At 33.9% G+C, this 21,710-nt stretch overlaps 4 protein-coding genes and 1 non-coding gene across 7 annotated transcripts; 1 reads left to right on the top strand and 4 right to left on the bottom strand.

Moving 5' to 3' along the window:
* Positions 1–4,227: 4,227 nt before the first annotated feature.
* LOC105632104 (uncharacterized protein At4g14450, chloroplastic) lies at positions 4,228–4,808 on the bottom strand. Its single transcript, XM_012214404.4, has one exon. The coding sequence runs from the start codon at positions 4,680–4,682 to the stop codon at positions 4,365–4,367; it is 318 nt and encodes a 105-aa protein (XP_012069794.1). The 5' UTR covers positions 4,683–4,808; the 3' UTR covers positions 4,228–4,364.
* A 2,789-nt stretch (positions 4,809–7,597) lies between these two features.
* Positions 7,598–8,598, top strand: LOC105632105 (enoyl-CoA delta isomerase 2, peroxisomal). The gene has a single exon (XM_012214405.4). The coding sequence runs from the start codon at positions 7,788–7,790 to the stop codon at positions 8,502–8,504; it is 717 nt and encodes a 238-aa protein (XP_012069795.1). The 5' UTR covers positions 7,598–7,787; the 3' UTR covers positions 8,505–8,598.
* Positions 8,599–8,626: 28 nt separating this feature from the next.
* On the bottom strand, positions 8,627–8,755 carry LOC119371145 (U11 spliceosomal RNA). The gene has a single exon (XR_005178714.1). It is a non-coding gene; the product is annotated as a U11 spliceosomal RNA (small nuclear RNA).
* Positions 8,756–9,178: 423 nt separating this feature from the next.
* ARP9 (actin-related protein 9) lies at positions 9,179–17,935 on the bottom strand. 2 transcript variants are annotated; one of them, XM_012214406.4, is made up of 20 exons: positions 17,711–17,929; positions 17,557–17,629; positions 17,345–17,454; positions 17,188–17,247; positions 17,000–17,065; positions 16,725–16,827; positions 16,009–16,208; positions 15,541–15,661; positions 15,216–15,280; positions 14,274–14,363; positions 13,486–13,536; positions 12,445–12,576; positions 11,538–11,627; positions 11,376–11,446; positions 11,080–11,279; positions 10,958–11,001; positions 10,821–10,870; positions 10,141–10,186; positions 9,627–9,677; positions 9,179–9,459 (listed from the first exon to the last, which is right to left on the bottom strand). In XM_012214406.4, exons 1-20 carry the CDS (start codon positions 17,711–17,713, stop codon positions 9,316–9,318), a joined length of 1,770 nt encoding a protein of 589 aa, XP_012069796.1. In that variant the 5' UTR covers positions 17,714–17,929; the 3' UTR covers positions 9,179–9,315. The 2 variants fall into 2 exon arrangements, with proteins under 2 accessions (XP_012069796.1, XP_089580314.1); XM_089724188.1 differs by lacking the exon at positions 10,141–10,186 and having other exon boundaries at positions 17,711–17,935.
* A 905-nt stretch (positions 17,936–18,840) lies between these two features.
* LOC105632108 (uncharacterized) lies at positions 18,841–21,697 on the bottom strand. 2 transcript variants are annotated; one of them, XM_089724189.1, is made up of 5 exons: positions 21,467–21,697; positions 19,865–20,000; positions 19,677–19,766; positions 19,425–19,523; positions 18,841–19,291 (listed from the first exon to the last, which is right to left on the bottom strand). In XM_089724189.1, exons 1-5 carry the CDS (start codon positions 21,532–21,534, stop codon positions 19,190–19,192), a joined length of 495 nt encoding a protein of 164 aa, XP_089580315.1. In that variant the 5' UTR covers positions 21,535–21,697; the 3' UTR covers positions 18,841–19,189. The 2 variants fall into 2 exon arrangements, with proteins under 2 accessions (XP_089580315.1, XP_089580316.1); XM_089724190.1 differs by having other exon boundaries at positions 19,886–20,000; positions 21,467–21,693.
* Positions 21,698–21,710: the final 13 nt, after the last annotated feature.

The raw sequence follows: 21,710 nt of genomic DNA, 5'->3' as shown, positions 1-21,710 counted from the left end.
TGCAACATTTTACTTACAAGCAACAATAATTTAGAAAATATTTTAGGCATTACCTGCTCCTCTCTCTTTCTCAATTTGACACTTCATTTGAAGCATAACCTAGGAGTAGTGACCCTCAATCTAATTATGTCTCTTTCATTTGTAATTTATGGGTTTGGTTGATTTTGCTGCACCGTAAAAAAAAAAAAAACTTTATAATTGAAATTTGATTAAAGGATAGGCAGAGTTGGTCAAAAGCTAATATAGTGGGAGTTGGTAGCTTGTTTTATTATAAAGATGGCTTACCCAATAGCCTAGACCAAGCACATGCACATTTTTGGCTATATAAGAAATCCAGACATAGTCAAATAATCCATATAATGACAACAAGGAAGATAGAACCAACCCATCTCAAAAGCTCTGTCTAGACTAGATCATTATGGATTTGGCATTCTCCAGTGAGATATGTCCACTCTATAACTGTAATCCAAAATTAAATTTCTGACATTAGCAACAAGAAAAGCATTCATATTTAATATTCCCAGTTACCATTTTTCTAATAAAATTATTTGCTTTTACATTTAAACAATCAATTTTATGAATGTCGGAAACTAGAATTAAAATGGAAATATAAATTATATTTTTTTAGAACGAAAGGAGAGAGTACTAATTATTTCTCCAAATTAAAATTGTTGGGGTGAAAATTAAATGGAAGCAACCTGCCTTACCAGCAAATTAAAAACCCTGCATAAATGTATAAAAGTCCCTATCTTTGGTGCATCATATAGATCACATGGGTCACACTCCCTACTTGCTAAGGAACATGATAAGCCCTATTATGGAGACAAAGAATCAACAGCTATGAAAAACCCACTTCATTTTATTATTATTATTATTATTATTTTTTACTGCGTACCAAAAATCTTAACATGTTTCTATTTTTATTTTTATTTAAAAAAAAAAAAAAAAAAAAAAAAAAGAAACGAAGGATCTTCTGATTTTGATGGTAGTTGAACTCCCTATAACAGAAAAATGGAAATGCAGAGTGAGGTTATAGATTAGAGGGACGCTTTATTGAAATAGGAGATGGTGGTAAAGAACACAAAAAGTATAGAGGAAGAGAAGGAATTATTGAAGGACCACTTTCGCTTTGTCTATCATTTTGTGCTACTTTTGCCTCTTCCTATCATTGTACTTTGCACATGTTTATTTGCCTCTTTTTCTTTTTCCACTTGCATATAAGTTGGTATTTATTATGTTGCAACTCAAGTAGACTTCACTAATTTTAAGAATATTATTTTTTTTTTTTTAAAATATGCAACTTTAATTGTGTCAATTTTAAATTTTGATCTTCTCTATTAGGCATTATTTGTATCATTTGTTTAAATATTTGTACCAAATGTCAGTAAATTAGAGATTATATTCATTAAAATTAATTATTTTAATATCTGTTAATTGTTCTAATAGTTTCATTTGTTCTCTTAACGTTTCATCAAACATTAATGAAAATAATATTTCATAATTCAATTCCCTCAAATCTTAAATACTAACATATAAACAACATAAATGATTTGTTCTGACTAAATAATAAATACTAAATACTACATAAAAAGTTATCTCGAAATATTACCATCATAAGATAAAATTAGAAAGCAATCTATGCCCTTTAGATATTCTCTTAGCATGCCAAACAATGATTGTTATTGCTTTGGCGATCAAAACTCTCACCACTAGTATTGGTTCAACTAAAACAGTACTCTTAAGATTCATTTAGTCCTTTTCATATCAGGATCACCACCAATCCCACATGTAAATTAATACTTATATTATGACCAATCTGCATGTGCCAATCACGTGGGACCCTTCAACCCAACCCATTAGAGATAAATATAACACGTAATTCTTGAGTATAAGGAAAATAAACAAAGTGGAAAAGGAAAAAAAAAAAAAAAGAAAAAGGAGCCAAAAAGATTACTTGATGCTAACAAATTCCCGCCAGATTGCATGCAGATGTAGGCTTGTAATTGGACTCTCCTTTGGGGTGAAAAGTCATCAATTATTATTATTTGCTAATGCCCTTTATGGTTATCGATAATCAAGCTTTCTTTCTTTTTTGGTTTTTCTCTTCTGCAAGTTATAAGCTTTAAAAAAAATACAAAGGATGTCACTTGATTTGTAGACAGTCTTTTTCTGAGGGTCTATATTGGATTGCTAAATTAGAATTGGATTGCTTAAAGTTATCCCTTTTTAAATTGTAATAAAAGATATATGCAGATGATTTTTTTTTTTTTTTTTTTTTGGTTAAAGCTGATGTTCTAAAAATAAATGAATTGGAATTAAGGCGGCCAATTCCAAGCTCCAAACGGGCCTAGCTACTACGGCCCAAGTAGTCCAATTCATGTCTCAATTAGGCCCTAGAAAAATTTCTCAGGCCAGTTTGGATTGGAAGCTTCGTATAAATTACCAAACAGGCTGGCTAATACACATTTAAGATTTTATTAAATTAAATTAATTGTTTGGTGGACAAACTCACCCAATTCCTCTATTTTAATGACATCTCTATGAAGTAGCTAATGGAAAAACTTGTGGATTTGTTTCATTTTTTAAAAATATGGAAAAAATCTTAAAGAAATGGTCGTTTGATTTGCATCAGCATTATTCTTTTAATATTTCAGAAAAAAATTATTTATTTTAAATAGAATAAATTAGCTAAGTTTGAATTGAAAAATACAATGAACTTTCACTCTTATAACTTGGGGAAAACAATATTAAATTAGCAACTCAATAAGTAATTTGTTTTAGGGAAATAATTAAGTGTTTAATTTGAGCTATTTATGTATTTTAAATATAGATTATTCCCTTTAAATTTAGAATTAATGGGTTTTCCCATATATATATTTTACATTACAGAAAGCATAAAAAAAAATTAAAGAATAAGTTATTATATCAGCTCTTCAAATATTTGGCAGAATTTCTTGCTCATATTATGTAATCCTTAAGCTTTAATTTCCTTTTATAAAATAATCGAAGAAGAAAATTCTTTTGGAAAGTAGCATGAAGCCAAATAAGAAACCTGATTTTCAAAGGACTCTTCCTGAAACTTCCAGTATGGATTCGTAAATCATCTTGAAACTTCTAGACTTTAGAAATTAATCTGTGTGAACAATTTGACTCGCAGGAAAAAAAAAAATGGAGTTTTATTAATTTGGGTATTAAATTTATTGTTGTTGTAGACGCCTCAAATCGTCAGATTTTGTTTCCACGAGAGTACCAAGATTTACTGTTTATTTGAATAAGCAAACAACGCAGGAAAACACGTGTCTAAATTTTGCCAATCAACTCGGTAAGTGGTCTTTTCTATTGAGTTGTTATCTCATTTGAATTAATTAATTTTTATAGATTAAAATAATATTTTATGAAAAATTAATTTTAATTTTTTAATATTTTATAAAAAATTATTTAAATAAATATTAAAAAAACAGATAACGATTAATTTCGCGGAACAGAAACTTTAAAACTCCAGCTGTGGTTATTTGGAATCCTGTCCATGAGTGGGGTAACGTAACCATGGATAGAAATGGATGACCAAAATGGTTAACTTTGGTGAGGAGCCACTTTCACTCTCACTGTTTAAGTAGAAAGATGAGCATAGAACGGAATAAAATCTGTATAGTCTAGTCAAATATTTACATCATTGAATTTGAATGATTGACATATAAAAATTTCTTCAGAATTGAATATATCTGTCTTTTTCTTCTTTCTTATTCACCATTAACAACTCATAATATTCCATAATTCAATTTCAAATGCGTGTTTTGGATAATTTAATTCAGAATAAAAATAATCAGTGCCCTATTTCTGACCTCAGTATTTTAGTAGACCATTCTTTTTCTTTTTTTAAAGATCAGCTGGATAAAAATGGATTTCTGCTTTTTGTTTTGTTTATTTGAATGAATCACGTTCATTTATGACCATTCAAATCGGATCAAATCAAACTTGTAGATTGGAGCTGTCGGTGTTTGATTGGGTAATCAATAAATCATACTTTATAATTAATGTATTAATTTTTTAATAATTATTAACAAAACCTATTATATATAATTGCAATCATTATTACAAAAATATAAACGAATTATATGATCCAAACCCGACTTCTTTCGGATTAATGAACCAATAATCATCTTTGGCTTCCAATTAAAGTAAAATGAATGCTAAACAAGAAACTAAAAAGTATAGACAAACAAAAAATTGTCAGCAATTAATTGAGTATATGATCATAAAAATAAAAACCCAGCTCTGTATACAATTTGTTAACATTTCATCGTTAGAAGATCTAAAAAACAAAACCCTAAATTAATTATTTTGTATACCCCAATCTTCCATATCTATACAGGCACATAAAACGTCGGGGCAAAAGAAGCCGGCTCGTAACAGAAAGGAGCCGCCGGATGTTGCCACTTCTTGAATACAGTGGCCGCTTTCTCCGGCTCAGTTCCTTGATTCCGCGGCTGCGATTGCGGCTCTTCGCGAGATTTCAAATCCATTGCAGCAGGTGAACTGAGAAGCGGAGATAGAAGAGGGATTGCAGCGTTCCATCGAGATGACGTCGGCGGATTGATCTGCAAGGGAGCCGGTTTCCGCCGTTGTAGACGGCTGGGCTGAGGGTCGGCGCCGGAGGTCCTATGCCTTGAGATTTCGGCCATCTATAAGAGAGATAGACAGAAGCTTGGAAAGATGAAAAGGGAATTTATAGAAGGAGAAGAAGAGAAGAATAGAAGTCTATCGTTAAAATATTGTGCGAACAGAAAAGAAGATGAGTTAGGTGCTTTTGTAGAAGACAATATATATATATATGCGTGGAGGTAGAAGAAAGTGGGCATCCGCGATTCAGACATTAAATGAAACAGTCAAAATTAGGGGTGTGACCGGATGAGCTGTCACAACGTGTAACGGCTCGGCTCGGCTCGGCTCTGTAAGCCTATTTTAGTTTTTTTTTAAGTGTGTTTTTTTAATTTTCATTTGATTTTGTTTATTTCTGATAGTCTATTCATGGATATTTGTGCAAACTATCTAAAATTTTGCATTTGGATATTCAAATTATCAAGTTTAACTTGCTAAAATTGTACTATTATGTGTTTGTCACCTGGCTTGATTATCATAGAATAACAGATAAAATATGTTAATTTTGAAAGTTTAAAGCTCAATTTAACCTATTAATTTTTATATGAAATTGTATTAGTTTTAGCTTTATAACAACAATATTAAGTGATTTAGATCATCTTTTTATTTTTTTGATGTGGAATTTTTTTTATAAGAAATGTAAATATTAAAAATTTTAAATTCAAATCATCTCAACCAAAATTTTTCATAATAAAAAATTATTCATATTGTATAATTTATAATTTTATTTTTCTTCGTAGTGTGTAAATTCTAATATATTTAACCACAATAATATTTTACATCTTTCATTTTATTAAAATTTTCAATTCCATATAATTTTAATTTAATATACAAAGTAAATTTGAAAAATAAAAAATAAATTAATGTGATTTGGTTGATCATCGATGAGAAGCAGGTAGTTTTGAATTCGACCTTCTTGATAATTAGGAATTAGAAAAAAAAAAAAAAAACAAAAAAGCCAAGCTGAGTCGAGCATATGACAAGCTGAAGCTGAAAGAGAAAGGCAACATAGGCAGGAGTTGTCTTGTCAGAGTGTGAGTTGGCTTTTTGACGCTTCAATCTGAATCTCAAAACAACTGCTACGCAATTCCTTCTATAACGGACCCAACTAAACTACCAACTTATAAAACCGCGGGGGCTTTCCATTTCTAAAACTCACTTTCACCTCCAGATTTTGACCTTGAAAAAACCGAAATCAAATTGCTTCAAATAAACGTTAAAGATAAGCACTTATTCTGAATAACAATAATGGCACATCCAACGGCTTGCATCATCCCTACGTGGTTGATTCCAAGCCTTTATTTGCTTGGCTCCTATTTGTTGCCTTTCTTATTGGACTTCTGCTGATTTTTTCTGCTTATTGACAAACCACGTCTATGATTCTAATTCCATAATGGACAAAGGATAGAATAGTTAAATCCATCTATACAAACAGCAATTCAATTTACATAATTGAATTCATTCACAAAGAGCTCCTAAACAGCACAGATTGTGCCGCACACAGTAAAAATGTATTTACAATTTCAATTTTAGATATATAGTTCTTGAAAGACATTATAGTATTTTCACTCATTTTGTGGTTGTGCCTGGCACAAACTGCGCCCGAAATGTTTTCCTTTCTCTAGCAACATTCCTCACAATCCAAAAAAGCATAAATTAATTCATTTAAATATATAGCATTTGAGCTCTTCAAACATTCTTTTGCAGATGCATCATATTAAACAACAATAGCATAATTCTTGATTTTAAAAATGAACAGAGTTAGTTTTTTTGTCTCATAATTTGGGTTAATCCTAACTAACTTTGTTACAAGACTAAGTCAGCCTTAGTTTGTTGGGGTCTCAGTTGCAATTTTGTTTCTGGAATGACAAAATGACGGACAAAGCCTCTCTATTTCAATCTGGCATGTATTTTTATAGCAAGGTTTTGGTCAAATTTTGACATTTTCAGCGTGTGGGCAATTGTAAATTTAATAATATTTGAACTTATTTTGTAAAATTGAAAAATAGAACAATAATCTCCTATTCCCATGAATCTTCTAAGTTCTAACAGTAACTGTTCCCTTTGTCCTATGCGATGAATTCTCTAGATTGCTTGATCTTCTACCGTGGGATTAAGAAGAAATTGGAGGCTGCAGTTAGATTCAGGAATTAGATAACAGAATTACTGTTTAGTAGCCCGAATGAAATAGAAAATGTAATTTGATGTATTTTGAATTTTTAATAATTTTCTGTTTCATTACTTTCTATTTTATATTGTATACTAACACGTAAATAAAAATTATATTCTTTGTTTCATTTCATATTTCATCCCTTGCTCTGTAGTAAAGATACGATTTAAATTACCACCAATGCATCAAAGCTAAAGATAAACGAAATAGTACTTCTAAAAGAAAAAAGATAAAGGAAATAGTGAACTAACCAATGAAAATATTTAAAAACCGAGAGATATAGTTGAAGCAATGTGACAAAATATCAAAGGCTGTCAGACTGCCACATCACTATAAATGGATCATGAAGCCAACATTATTCAAATGGATCACGTGGCCTATCTAGCATCCATGTTTTAGCCCAACAAACGTATATAATATTATTTGTTCACAATAAATGTCACTCTTTCATTTGATAACACACTTCTAAATAAAAACAAAAATGCACCATTTTGTTTTTTAAAAAAAAACAAAGAATGTTAACCAATTTGATGGTCTAAGAAGTATTTAGACGCAGTTGCAAACTTCTAAAATAAATCATAAATGTCAAAAATAAATAATTAAAAGTCGTTCTCTTTTGGGAAATTGAAGGTTTTTCTAAAAATGAAATTCAACTTTTTGAGCTTGTTTTGGTATTTGTAAGCACAATATAAGGAAAGTGGTTTTAACTTGTATATACAAATATGATTATTGGAGCAATTATGGAAAATTATTATATATAATTGCAATAATGGAAAACTTCTTATCTTTTTATTTAAAAGTAAATATTTCTGATTATTCACAAATAAAGGAAAAAGAAAAGTCTTATCCTTAGAAGAATAATGGAAAACTTCTTTCTATATAATCAATCCTTCGCACGCACACCAAGAACCAGACTGTCTTGACTTCTAAGCCTCCTGAATGCCGCACTGCTAGAAAAATGTGCACGTTAGAGAAACGAGACGATATCTTCATATTGACGTTCACCGGCGCCGATGAGCATCGGCTCAGCCCGACTCTCATCGATTCCGTCCTCTCCGCTTTACGGGAAGTCAAGTCTCAGGCCACTCGCGGTTCGGTTCTCATCACTACATCCCAAGGCAAGTTCTTCTCCAACGGCTTCGATCTCGCCTGGGCTAGAGCCGCTGGCTCCAATTCTAAAGCCATGGAACGCCTCCGATTCATGGTGCAATCCTTCAAGCCGGTGGTCGCCGAAATGATCTCTCTGCCGATGCCCACTGTCGCAGCCCTCCAAGGTCACGCCGCGGCTGCCGGATTCTTATTTTCTATATGCCACGACTACGTTCTCATGCGGAGTGATAAAGGCGTGTTGTACATGAGCGAAGTTGACTTAGGGCTTCCGTTGCCGGATTATTTCGCGTCTGTATTTCGAGATAAGCTCCACTCTGTTTCCGCTCGCCGTGACGTTCTCTTGAGAGGCGCTAAGGTGAAAGGGGAGGAGGCGGTAAGGATGGGAATCGTGGAGGCGGCGTACGATAGCGAGGCTAAGTTAACTGATGCTACAATTCGCCTTGGGGAGCAGTTAGCATCGAGGAAATGGAAGGGTGACGTTTACAAGGAAATAAGAAAAAGCTTGTATCCAGACATATGTGGCGTGCTAGCATTGGATGAGGAGAACATTGTTTCTAAACTTTAATTGTTTGATGTGAAACACAGACTATATTTGTCGTTTCAAAGAGAGAATGAATTGGTTATGAAATAAAAGTAAAAGACTAAACATATTTATCAAATTGAGTTTGAACTTTTATGCAACTCTTTTTGGAGGGTCGGCCATGCGAGCCAACCCTAACCAGTTTCCACAAATTATGTCGGCCATATGTCTTGATAGCCATACGGCACCCACCGAACGAGGGTGAGTGTGGCACATTTAGCCAACCGACCCTTTTAAGTTTGAATGGCGCAACACTAGCGATATTTATATCAAGCTCCATGGACTGTCTTGCTTCCCATTTTCGATGTGGGATTCTCATTTCACTGTCCTGCCAGTTGCCCAGTTGGGAATAATGATTGTTAGCTAATAAATTACTATTGCAAACAACAGAAACCTGTCAAATAGAAAGGGATATACATTGCCAACACCAGGGCCCTACAGCAGGTGCTTATCGTCATCTATCCTGAACCAATGTTATTTCGACAAATAAATGCTGATTGAGATGAAACGACTAGATAGTTGCATTGGAAACGTAGCTTTGCTTTATTTGTCGCAATACGAATGGAGAAGACGTCAGCAGCTTCGTGCCACACTCAACTAACCTGATATGTGGTTGAAACGCCATGAGCAGGAAATGGAAACTTGCACAACTTGCCAAGTTAATAGTGATAAACATTCTGTGTAATTTCATTTGCATAAAATCTCCAGACTAATAAGGCCAAATGTAATTTACACTGGATCCAAGTTCTACATTTATGGTACACAGGCAGGATAAATAATCAGGAAGTGGAAGAATTTAAGAATTTATATAACACATAGCTTGTGCTTGAAGGTAGTAAGAGTCCTTGTATTTTCGGCCGCTGCCAATGTGAATGCCATTGCGAATCCAGTCCTCCCTGTGTATCCAAGCATCCCGACCAAAATCAAGAACTCCAAGGATCTGGCATCAACAACACAGATAGCATGAAATTCCATGTCAACCCATCAGCTAAAAGTAAGTTGTCATCAGAGTCACACTAGCGTACCATAGAAGGATTCTAAGCTACAGACTAAAGCCTGTAAAAGTTCTAAAAACGTAAATATGAGGATAGTGTGTGCTAGACTTACAGCTCCACCTTTCCAGGGCACGGAGATAGGATTAGTTCTTGACTGCAGGACCTATTTAAAATATGTGAAGGTCGGATAATATCAATTTCTGGAATCAACAACTTGATAGAAACAATAAAAAGTCGTAGTGTGCAAGACAAAAGTACTATCACAGTATGCTAAGGAACTAAGAATTCTCAGTGTGCAGAGACCAACAAGTTTGTCTGCCATCATTGACAAAATCATCTCTCTTAAGTAAACTAGCAGCAACCTCTCCAGAAGCTAACTCATCAACTTTAGTACTATTTCACCACACAAAAACAACCTTTGGTTGTTCGATAAAGATAAAATAATTAATGAACCAACTAAATATTGCAGAGTCAAGGAGTTCCCAACTTCCTTTGGTGTTAAAAAAGTGTTGGAAATTGAAAATAAACTACTCCTATCATGTTTTGATCTATGATCTACAGACATGGAGTCAAGGACACAAGCATTGATGTCAATACAGACCAAAAATATATAAGTGCAAGCTAACCTCAACAGTATCAATTGCTTCATTCGAGGGAATTGTATGTAGAACTCTGCAGTAAGAAAGGAAAATTTGAATACAGGCATGGTGTATGTATTTCACGATAACTAAGTCAATCCTTTATATTTTAAGCAGCATCTAAATGACATACTTTCTTGATAAACACAACAATCCCAAAATATCAATTGTTTTAACCCCTCACACCGACAAGGGAAGAAAAAAAAGGTTTGATATTACTTTCATTCATATAAAGAGAACAAAAGGATTAAACAAAAAATGGAGAATCCAAATGGAAGTTTAAATTCCAAAATAAGTACTTCACCTACCATTTGGAGAGTATAGAAATGTCTAATAATCTCAACTTTTTAATAGCATTTTATCAACCCTGCACATATTCAGTGGCATGCTAGCCTAGCCATTGGTTCAGAAAATAAATTGACAGACAATGCAAGCAAATATAGGGTTTTCTTTCTAGTTATTTGAGTAATATACACAAATATACCCAATTATCAATCAAAACTGCGAGCCAAAGGAATGAGTGCCTGATCTGATGTTCCTCCCCCTATTGGACTTAATCCGGACAATCTTGATGCATGTTATTTTTGGCATACCATATTCAAATATCAGGTCCACAGCAGCAATGCGACAATTACATTATCTATTTCTAAAGTCAAAGTGGAACCAACCTTTCCTCCACTGCAGGACTAAGACCATGTGTCAAAGCCACTCCACCAATCTACAGCCCAAACCTATGTCAATCTTCTGGTGTACAAGAAATTTAAGAATGTATACTCATGCAAACAATATTGCAACCAAAACTCACCACTTGTATGCTACAAAATAATTTTCTCTTGAGATCTATACGACCTGTCAACAGAAAAATATTTAATACAAGTATCAAACAGTTTACCATATGAGAGTAGAAAAATTGTATGAAAATCTTACCTGTTGAAAGAATGCTACTGGTGATAGCCTCTGCAAGACCAACCTTCTCTTCTTTCTTAGGCTTGGAAGGGAAAACTGGATAATTATCCCACATAGGTAATCCAACACTAATCCCTGGAAATAAACCATCTGCCATATCAGGTCTTCTCGGGTATTCCATATGCCATGTATCTTCCAGCACATCCTCATAGTCATGGAACCTAGTGAAAAGAATAACCAAAGCATTTGGTAAGTTGGTCCATAGGTACATGCAATAAAGCAGGTCCAAAGCAAGGAAAGTTGATAAATATTCCTACCACGAACGGGGTGGTGGAGGATATACATCTGGAACTAAAAGCTTTGGGAAGAACAGACCCATAGGAGGTACCTGTTTGACAAAGAACCATCAAGCACTGCTCAGCTACACATCCTTTAAAAAGAGAATAAATCTACAAAAGTTTTCATCATATTACACATACGTTTAGAGCAATTAGCCTCGTCTTATGAGATCCAGCAGGCATGTCTTCCTCATAAGAGTGAACTACAGCTACAGCATCAACCTCTCCCTCCTGTACACAAAAGTTAGAGAGGAATGAGATACACTTCAAAGGGTTATCAGTAGCATGTGACTGATTATAGAAGTCAATAACTTGTTATCCAGTTACTCAAAAATACCAAAAAGATTAGGAACATATCCATATCAGCCCTTCCAGAAATGTTTGGCAGCTCATACCAGGCTAATTACAACAGAAAGCAGAATCAGTAAAAACTAAAATCCTGCCATAAAGAGAATTTATATGGAAGTATATGGTTTACGATGTAACAGTGGAAGACGTTTCAGGAAAGAACTTTAGGAGAATGAGGATTGACCAAAGAAATTAGCCCATAATTGAACATCTAGCGGTCGAGAATTATGGCATTATGTGATTTTTAGTACTAAAAGCTTACATCGGTTACAAACTAAAATTATGGGATAACAACGTATAGAAAGAAATGCAAGGTATAGTAGATGTAAGCTCAAAAGAATACATTGATCATATAGAGGTATCAACCATCAATTTTGTTTCAAGATTCATTTTTCTCATGATTTGATGTCGGTCCACAAAATAAATGCAGTCGAGTTAATTACTTAATATTGATTTGAAAGACCAAGAAGGATTGTAAGACCATTCAAATAAGAAAAAAAGTTTAAATTGAATGAACTGCACAACAGATTTATTATTATGAACAGAGATCTCAATTTCATAAGAGAAGTAGGTCCAAATTACAAGATCAGCAGTATGACAGTGATGAATAAGCATAGATTTTTCGTCCTAAAAGCAACTGTGTAGACATGCATTTATAAAATAGTACTATGATCTCAAAATAAGGGAAAATAAAGCTCACCTTGATCTCACAATAGGATTCCCTCAGTCTATTGAGCATAAGCAGATCTATGGGCTTTGTCAAAATGTCTGTTCGAATTTGGGGCCATGTCTGATGATGCCTCTGTGTCCATAGTAGGCATCTTGATATATCCTGAAGAAATATACTAGTTAACTACTCTAAACAAACCATCATTAATACAAAAAAGTTCAAGCAAAAAATTCCAAGCATAACAAATATAATAATGAGAAGAATGTGAATTATCACAGATAGAAACTCAAATAAACAAATTATGCACAGACTGGAAATTATAGTTTGTTATGTAAGTAATCACTTTTATAAGAACATGAGGCAGAAATATCCCAAATATATTTCTTCCACCCAAGGTGATCAGCAAATGGCATTTATAACACCACCAGTTCAAATTCCACTTGCATTCTAATTATGGTGGTCCACTAAGGCATCATTGTTTTTGGTGATTTTCTCTAAAAAATGATTTTTACATCATCATCACAACATAATCACAATTATTATAAAGCAAGACTTCAAAGTGAGCAATCAAAGCTTATCAGAAGGTTAAGGTTAAAGCAAAATGCTTAAGGTTACAGGACATTGCAAACATCAACAAAAATGTAAGTAAAAATTTCATGCAGATTGTGCAGGTTCTACATAATTCCAGTAAATGTGGAAGTCATTAATTTTAAAATCTCATAGTAAAACACATTCTCAAAGTGTCTGATTATTGCAACTTTCTACCTGCCATTGATATTTCAAAATGTGATAAAGCAATTTCTTGAACAACATTTCATGTTATAATTTTCAATAAAAGGCCTATTTTGTCTTATGCTATACCTCTTACAAAACTTTTAATTGACTGCAAAAATTGAAAGAACTACCTTGTGGTAAACATCAACTTAAATGTTTGGTTTCTGAGGAGAACACAAAATATATCCACTAAGGCTACAGATAACTCAATTTACAACAACTTCCTTACATATTGAAGCTTATAAACAGGTTCCCTGTTCAATAATGAATTAATAGAGTTGAATAGAGAATACGAACCTCCCCGCCAAAGGGCAAAGTCTTTTCTGTATTAGGTAGCGCTACACCATCCTGAACACCAAAGCAAAACATAATTAATTCTCATAAGAGACAAGCCTTGACATCTGCACTTAGCACTGTTGTATTGTTTTAATAATAACAGCTATAAGAAGAAGAAGCTCAGAGAAAAAGGCAACCAAAGGAATGGACTGAATACACTACAAAAATCTGCTCCTTGATTTTGCTGAATGCAAAAGTATGAAAAGGGGAAGGTGTGGCGACTAGAAGTAGAAAATCATGCACAAACACTCAACTGACACAGCAACTCGATTTTTAAAATTACAAAAAAATGCTTGATAGTACTGAAAATGCTATAAGATTAACAGCAACAGCAACAGGTAATAGTATGGCCAAGGAACCAAGAATGATGAATATGGGCAGTACTGATGGCAATTGTGGTGATAATGTGCTGAAAAAATGTTTATAAAGCAGTAACACTCATTGATAATGGTTTTGATGATTATGATAGCTCCGGTGGTGGAAAGTTGGAAAAACAGATGGCCATATCCCTGCGGGAGTAAGGAACTCAATATAAGATACATGAAAAGCTTTTGCTTCTAAAGGAAAGTATTTTTTTCCCTTTCTGTTATACGTTTGTTTTCAGTCAAATTAACAATAAAGGATGTTATATCCTCTTATAATAGGATAGAGAAACCGTTAATATCAAGAACTTTAGCAAAACAAGCATATTTGTATAACAAATTCTAGATGCGTTATAGACATCAAATTAACCATACAACTTCAATTACCTCAACACAAATTACAGATGTCACCTGGGCACCAATATTTACAACACATGCTGTTGATAAGCCATTCCCAAAAACTGCTGCAAGACCTTCCTGTGATAATCATCTCACAAAGTGATAAGTTAGGAAATCACAATGCTAAGTAGATCAGTTAAGAAGACCTCCTAAAAATAATATGTCAAACCATGAAAATCAGAATAATGTCGCAGCAAAAACTAAACATGGGTAGTTATTGTACTGTCATTAATGGCGGCAAAGGCAGGTTAAGCTAATGAGTATTCTTCAAAGAAAAGGCCAAACTTTATTTCATACATCAGAATCTCACCTTAAAGGAGTTTATTATTCACATAACATTCAAAAAAATTGATCATAGCAGAATGATGACTTGTCTAATTGTGAAAAGGCACCAATTTAAAACATTGATCAATTGCAATCAAGGTGATAAAGAGAGGAATATGCATAGAGAATTTGTCCAATGATTCCTGATAGAGGGCGTTCTTTGCTTCCTGTGTCGAGACCACTTCCTTTAGCATAAGCCTATTTATGTTACGGTACATTCTCCAAGTTTTGATCATAAACTCCAAGCCAGCCAAACAACAGTTTCAAGCCACCTTTGTAGTGAAATGCTGCTTTTTCAATAAAGGAATTTCAACTCCAAAACAGTAATTTCAAACTCATTTTCAACGATAAACCAGTTTGAACCTCAATGCCAAGACAAACAATTATTAAATTTGCAGAAAAGCAAAACTACTTTGATATGTAAGAGGGAAAAGGTAAGATAGAAAGAGCCCATCCATTACATTTACATCATTCCAAGATAAAAAATATCAGAAATAAGCATGTAATTCACAAAGTGGAATTTACCAAAAATATGATGTCAGCATCGAAAGATAACTAGAAATTAGCTATCTGATCAATTTTTTGAAGAAGGAAGAGGTCTCTAACCTGGTGCACTACTGCTGAACTAAAGCACAAATCTCGTAGTACCACAGATAGCATTTCTTTTATTTCTGATTAAGACAAGTAAGAAAAGAAAATATTGCAAGATTCTCCAAATAATCAATGTCCTCAAACATCTAAGCAAGCACAAGATGCATGAAATTGACTTGAAAAAAAAATTCTAATAAGATTTGCTCTAATCATGGTTGAAATTTTGAAAACACCCTCAGATGTTTAATATCCCCCCTGCCAAAATGAAAATAGCAAACTAGATATCTCCTATTTTAAGAGTTCATGACCTGTCTAGACAAAACTATCAACATATGATTACCGCGATTGTCAAATGTTTCTGGCAAAACAAGGATGGCAGCATACATGTTTCTTTCAGACTGAGGAATATGTAGTTTCTCCATCAAAATCCAATCCCAAATAGCATGCAGGTCCTCAAGCACCTAAGAAACAAGAAAGTGTTGTACATTTTCAGAAAATAGTTTCATTTTTGCGTTTGCTGAAACGTTAGAACATTATTATGCCAGGCTAGTATCAATATGATGTGGCTATTTCTAAGAAGATATCAATAATAAATATTTTTTTGAATCAAAACAGATATGTTGAAACAAAATTTGGCACCATGTCATAACCCATGAAGAAAACTGATAAAACTTTCCTCCCCTATTGAAGAGATAAGCATAAGCTTCATGGGAAAAAAAAGGTACACATAAATGAAATTAATGTTGGTCAGTGGTTAGCAATATACACGTGATATTCATAAGGAAGCTAACTGACACAAGAACAACACCTGCTGCATTGGATAATGTTGTGAAATGTTGAAGTGACCTCTGCGAATAGGGCGATGTAAACAATATGGCTCTGTAGGGGATATTCTTAGGGCTTCCTCGCCACAAATGAATCCTCTATACTTGCGCTCACTTGTAGAGGGCTCCTTACTTTCATGCTTCTCCAAGGACCCACCAATCTGACCTTCATTTGTTGGTCTTTCTGCACAAACAATATGCATAAGTTGGGATACAACAGCAAATCCAAAATGATATCAATAATTGGAAAATCCAAAGCCCAATTGCCCAATGAAACAACTTTGATGATCAACCACAATTAATCAAATGACTCGGAAATAAAGAATAGTCATAAAGTGAACAAATGAGCAAATAAAATAATGTCTGAATAAACTTCTTATTAGAAAAAGTAATTCAAACCATAATCTAGGAAACGCCTCCCATTATATGGCATTGTATAAGCATAGAATACTGAAACTAAAGCAATCATCATCAAGAATACAGGACAATTTAGATTACAAGAAAATTAACAGGAAAATAACAACAGACAAAAGCAAGATTTGTTTACAAAATTTGTAAGGAAATATAAGGGTGTTACTTTCCATCTTGATACGATGCACACCAAAAGAGTGGTGAAAGATTTCAAGATGGATATATCTGAACCAATATAAACTAAACATCAGCTTGTAGTAGTTGAACAAACTATAATTCTTTTTGTTACCTGGCGCCAAAGAAGAATTAGTTTCTTGCTCATATACACTAGCCCATGTAAAAGCCATATCCTTCCTGCCACTTTGTGGATTATATCCATCAACACGTCCTATCTGTAGAATAACTTCATTAATTTTATAATCATGAGCAACTATAAACCTATTAGCAAGCTGGTTATGCACTACCATATGGCTATCTAGTCATTACTTTCCACTAATACACACTACAATGAGAAAGGTTAAGTCAGCATAAAAAGCAAATGTAGAGATAATTATTATGGCATACCTTGCGTGGGAAAGAATTGTTAGCAACCTCTTCATCCAGAAACGGTATCTTCAATAACGAAGCAATCTTCAAGACAATTGAACAAAAATAAAATAAAATAAAATTCATAAATAGCTAAATTATCAACTCAACACTAAATTATCCAACAATCACCGAGACAATTTGAAACCATGCAAATTATAACCTACAACATCATATGCCTTCTCGCGATCCATGTGCTGTGAAGTTGTAACCTGAGAATTCAGCGTCTAAAGCCGAGAAGGGAAAAATGAAGTAAACATCTAAGGAAAAAAGTTTGGAAAACTATAACAATTATGCGGGGAAAAAAAGGACATAGTGTTAAACCTGATCTCGAACATTTAATTTAGGCGTTTGGTTGGTATAGCGAGCAATGCAGTGAGGGATATTAAAGGGAGTTTCCTGAGGCGCAAGGCCTATTCTAACGTTCGCAGACCCTGAGCAGCATCACCACCAAAATAGAAAATCAAACATTTCCTTCTTTAGCTTGTTGTTACTGTTTCTAGACACTCCTAATGGGAAAATAGTAGTAACAGTACCTGGGTTGATTACAACCAGATTGGAGCCTCGCTCGTTGACGAGTTGGGAAGGAACCACTGTCTTCAAGTAATCCTGCCGGCGAAGAAAAAGAAAAGGAAAGAGTTACTCAAATTGAGCAGAGAAAGAGAAGATAGTTATTGATGAATCATATACCATGACAATCAAGACGAGCTGCCTGTGGTAGTTGCAATGGTAAGTGAATCGTTATTTCCTTTAGCTTTTGTTTTCTTCAAATTTTCTTTCCCTTCCTTTTTCCCAGTTTCGCGATTTCCATGTAGTTTTATTGCAACAATGGTTTGGTTGATTTGGACGTCCTTTGGAGCTTATAGATACCGCTAAGAACAAGGTTTGCTGCCTATACGACGTCGTATAATAACCAAGGCTGGGCGAAGATAGACTGAAGAAATTCAGATATGGAGCGAAAATTTTCATCGAGTTGTTTTTTCATTTTTCTCAAGGAAAAAAATAGAATTACAATTTAAACTATTCCATTTAAAATTTTTAATGACCTAAAAAAAATTGTTCTTCCCAAAATATTAAAACATTTGCCAACTGACTTTAAATCCCAATAAGTTTCAGCTTTTTATCCACTCTCCTTTAGTTTCTATGATAAATGGAACGCAGAACACAGAATTTAATTAGCACCATTCCAACTCCTTTTTCCATTTCAACTGATCTTTCTAGGAATGCCTTCCAAATTCGTAACATTTAATTAACCTCAAACGCAATCAGAAGTGTAATTCCCTTCATGCCGCAGAACGTAGAGCTTTTCCTCGTACCCATATTTAAGGAGGCGATAGTATTGTTATCGTAAAGACTTTTCGTATATTTACAGAGGCCATAGTGTTGTTATCGTGCAATTTACTTCCTTTCTACGCGCATTGCAAATGATAATAATCATGGATTGATGAAAAAGAATAAATCAATTTTCTTTCCATCTTTTTTGTTTAAGTTGCATATTAATATCTGGCAAAGATATCAAAAAGTAAAAATAAAAAGACAAGGAAAAATATTTTTTATCCCACATAGTGCCATGTTCTGCTATCAAATTGGTGAATCTGCCCTCTGTAAATAGTTTCAGTATCTGCTCTGGCAACTCTTCTGCTAGTTCTACAACGTAAAAAATTATTATCCGCAATTTTTACAACTCTTATTATAGCAGAGAGCAGCGGACTCCACTGATCAGGAAACCAACAGGCCTGGCTCTTTTTCATTTTGTAACCACCAATGGCATCAAGCTTCACAGCTTGAGGGGTATCAGAATATTAAGTACGAGATGTAAATTGACAGCCAAAAGGATTATAAATCCGCTACATAATAGCAATGAATCGAACCAGAAGATCCACAAATGCATCTAAATCATAAAATTCTTGCCCAATCAGAAATTCTATTGAAGACAAAATCAAACGTATACTGACTACCAAACCTATTCAGGCTGTGAAATGATAATCTAACCCTTAAATAAGGACAACAAATCTAAAAACCCCAAAAAAGAAAGACTGCAAATTTTGGGTTATCGCATTTAGAGCTCAAAAAGAATCCATTAAAATGATATGTGCAGCTAATCTGACACCCAGTAAAATTGCAGCTGCAAGAATCATCCATTTTTTTATATGGCATCTTTTGACACAATTAGCCCACTTTTGCCTTTGGGGCTTTCTTCTTGATTTGTCTCTTTGGAATCAAGTTTTTCATTCCTATGAAGAAGAGCAATGCCCCAAAAAGTGCAACACTCTGCCAAAAGATCATAAAACAAATAAACAACATTTTCATCCACAAAATGGTCAACAAATTGAGCAAAAATAAAAAGAGGAAGGAGGGTATAACGAGCTAAATTAAACTACATAGGCATAAATTCAAAATGAACCTGCAAGAATTCATTTAAGAGAATGAAGTATTCAGACTGATCCCGACCATAATTATAGAAGTCGTACAGAAGTGGAGAGCTAACGGCCAAGTGCAGAAGCTAAAGCAAAAAAATAATAATAAGTAAATAAATAATATTACTTTGTTAATCATTATATGTATCAGCAGTAGCTGATAGGTGAAGCTCAGGAGTCAGTTATCTAACAATCTAAGAACAAATCAAATAAAAATCCAAAGAGAAGGAAAACCTAACCAGTAGATAAGCACCAAACGGTGTGCCAAATACAAAGAGGAAGCCTCCGAGACCCTTAAGGACAATCATGCCAGCAACCAGATTCCTAGGCTGTACAGAATATATACAGTTTAGGAAACAAACATACATATCAAGATGGAAGAATGTAAAATAAATAAACAAATTTGCAGGGGTTGCTGAAGAAATACGTTAAGGGAAACAGGTCTCACATCAATATCAGGTATCACTACCCCCAATTTGGAGGAAAGGTGTTTATTGACAATAGCAAGCTTGGGTATCAACTCCTTTACAGCAGGCCCACCATCCTCGCCAAATTCATTGAACCTAAACATAATTGAGCAATGTGAAAAAGGAGTCATCCATTTTTTTATTCTGGAATTCTTGACATGTAAAAGTTAGGCAGCATATCAGTAACAAATAATTAGTTGAATTTTTTTTCAGCATTTGGTTTACCAAATGGCACAAAGAATATCGATGCTCCTTGTCAAATCTACAGCAATTTTTAGTTGACAAAAATACTGGATACCATAGCAAAATACTGAAGCATAACACAACAAATCGACAAGCCATCACAGCCTGCTGAGTTAAGGGGTTGAAACACAGTTTAAGAGATAGAACACCATTGCAAGCCATGTTGCTCATCTTATGATACATCAGCACAACCAATATATGCAGTGTAATCTTCAAATTACACAAGGGGTTTGTAAGAAAATTTGCTTCTTCCTTCCATCACTGGGAACAATATCTGACAACATTACAGCAGTTGGCAGCAAATTTCTTCTCAAAAATTGACTCTTTATGTTATTTTGACACCCCTTTCACATTAAATAGAAGTTTGACAGAAAAAAAAAAAAAAAATACTAAGCCCATCCATTCAATTGCATGATTCAACTTCAAACTGAAAGTCAACTGTGTAATCACCCTCTCTTGCACAAACACACACAAACTAGCTTGTTGACATGTTTCCATGTGCCAGTTACAAGAATTTATATACCAAATTACGAATAATACAATCCACGCAGTACTATTTGATAAATACAAACCATTGAATGACTTTGCAAAGAAAAAAGAACAGTTCCATTAAAATCTATTAACAGTGGACAACTGCACAGTGATGCCCACTAGTTAGTGACAGAAGAATATACATCTTTGAAGTGAATGGAGCTTGAACCTTACATATGAAAAACAAATCAACTCATATTTGAGTGCTACAACAAATTCCTCACGTATACACAAGGAATTTAACCCCTTTCTCCTTAATATATATATATATATATATATATATATATATATATATCACGGGGCATAAACACCATTTATATCCCATTAATAACAGAAACAGCTAAAACAGCCGAAAGCCCACACTCATAAGTCAGTAACTAAAGACTGCCCAAAGAATTAACGATAGAAGATCACTTGTGCATAAAACAGGCAACCTGCTGAAACTATGCACCTGGGCGACCTTTAGTATTTAAATCTAATTTAACGTAGTAAAAATACTGAAAATATCAAGAACCAAACCCCATATATACGAGATGTTATACAAAACATCATACTATTTCCCTGCGCAAACGCGAAACTATTATCAAATATTTCAAAGTTCAGATAAGAAGAAAAATCAAATGAAAAAAAAAAAAAAAAAGAAAAAAAGACGAACATAGAAATAACAGGTTGCAAGGATCTAAAAGAAATACACTATAAAAACACAATAATCCAAACAAGATAAGATTTCATTAGATCTATAGAAGCAGAATTAAAAAGATAAAAACCGTGAGAAGTCAGGGAAATACATTTGCCAAGCGGAGAGAATAAAGAGGGAAGCGAAGAGGACTCTGCCGAGGAAAGAGAAGAACCCCATTGTTGGCTTTGGAACTGAGTATTCTTTCAAATCTGGGTCTCCCACTGGCTCTCGCTCTCTCCTTTTCTCTCTCCAAATGAGAACTTGTGTAGCTCAACAGCATAGGTTTGAGAGCAGGAAAGAAAGAAAGGAAAGGTTGGTCATTGTCATTTAATGGGTCAATATTTACTCCGTTA

This window comes from Jatropha curcas, chromosome 7 (genome assembly GCF_041381405.1).
Source record: "Jatropha curcas cultivar XTBG-Jc1 chromosome 7, XTBG_Jcur_1.0, whole genome shotgun sequence".
Lineage (NCBI taxonomy): Eukaryota > Viridiplantae > Streptophyta > Magnoliopsida > Malpighiales > Euphorbiaceae > Jatropha > Jatropha curcas.
The sequence above is the reverse complement of the archived record's forward strand: the minus strand, read 5'-3'. Positions and strand labels throughout refer to the sequence as shown.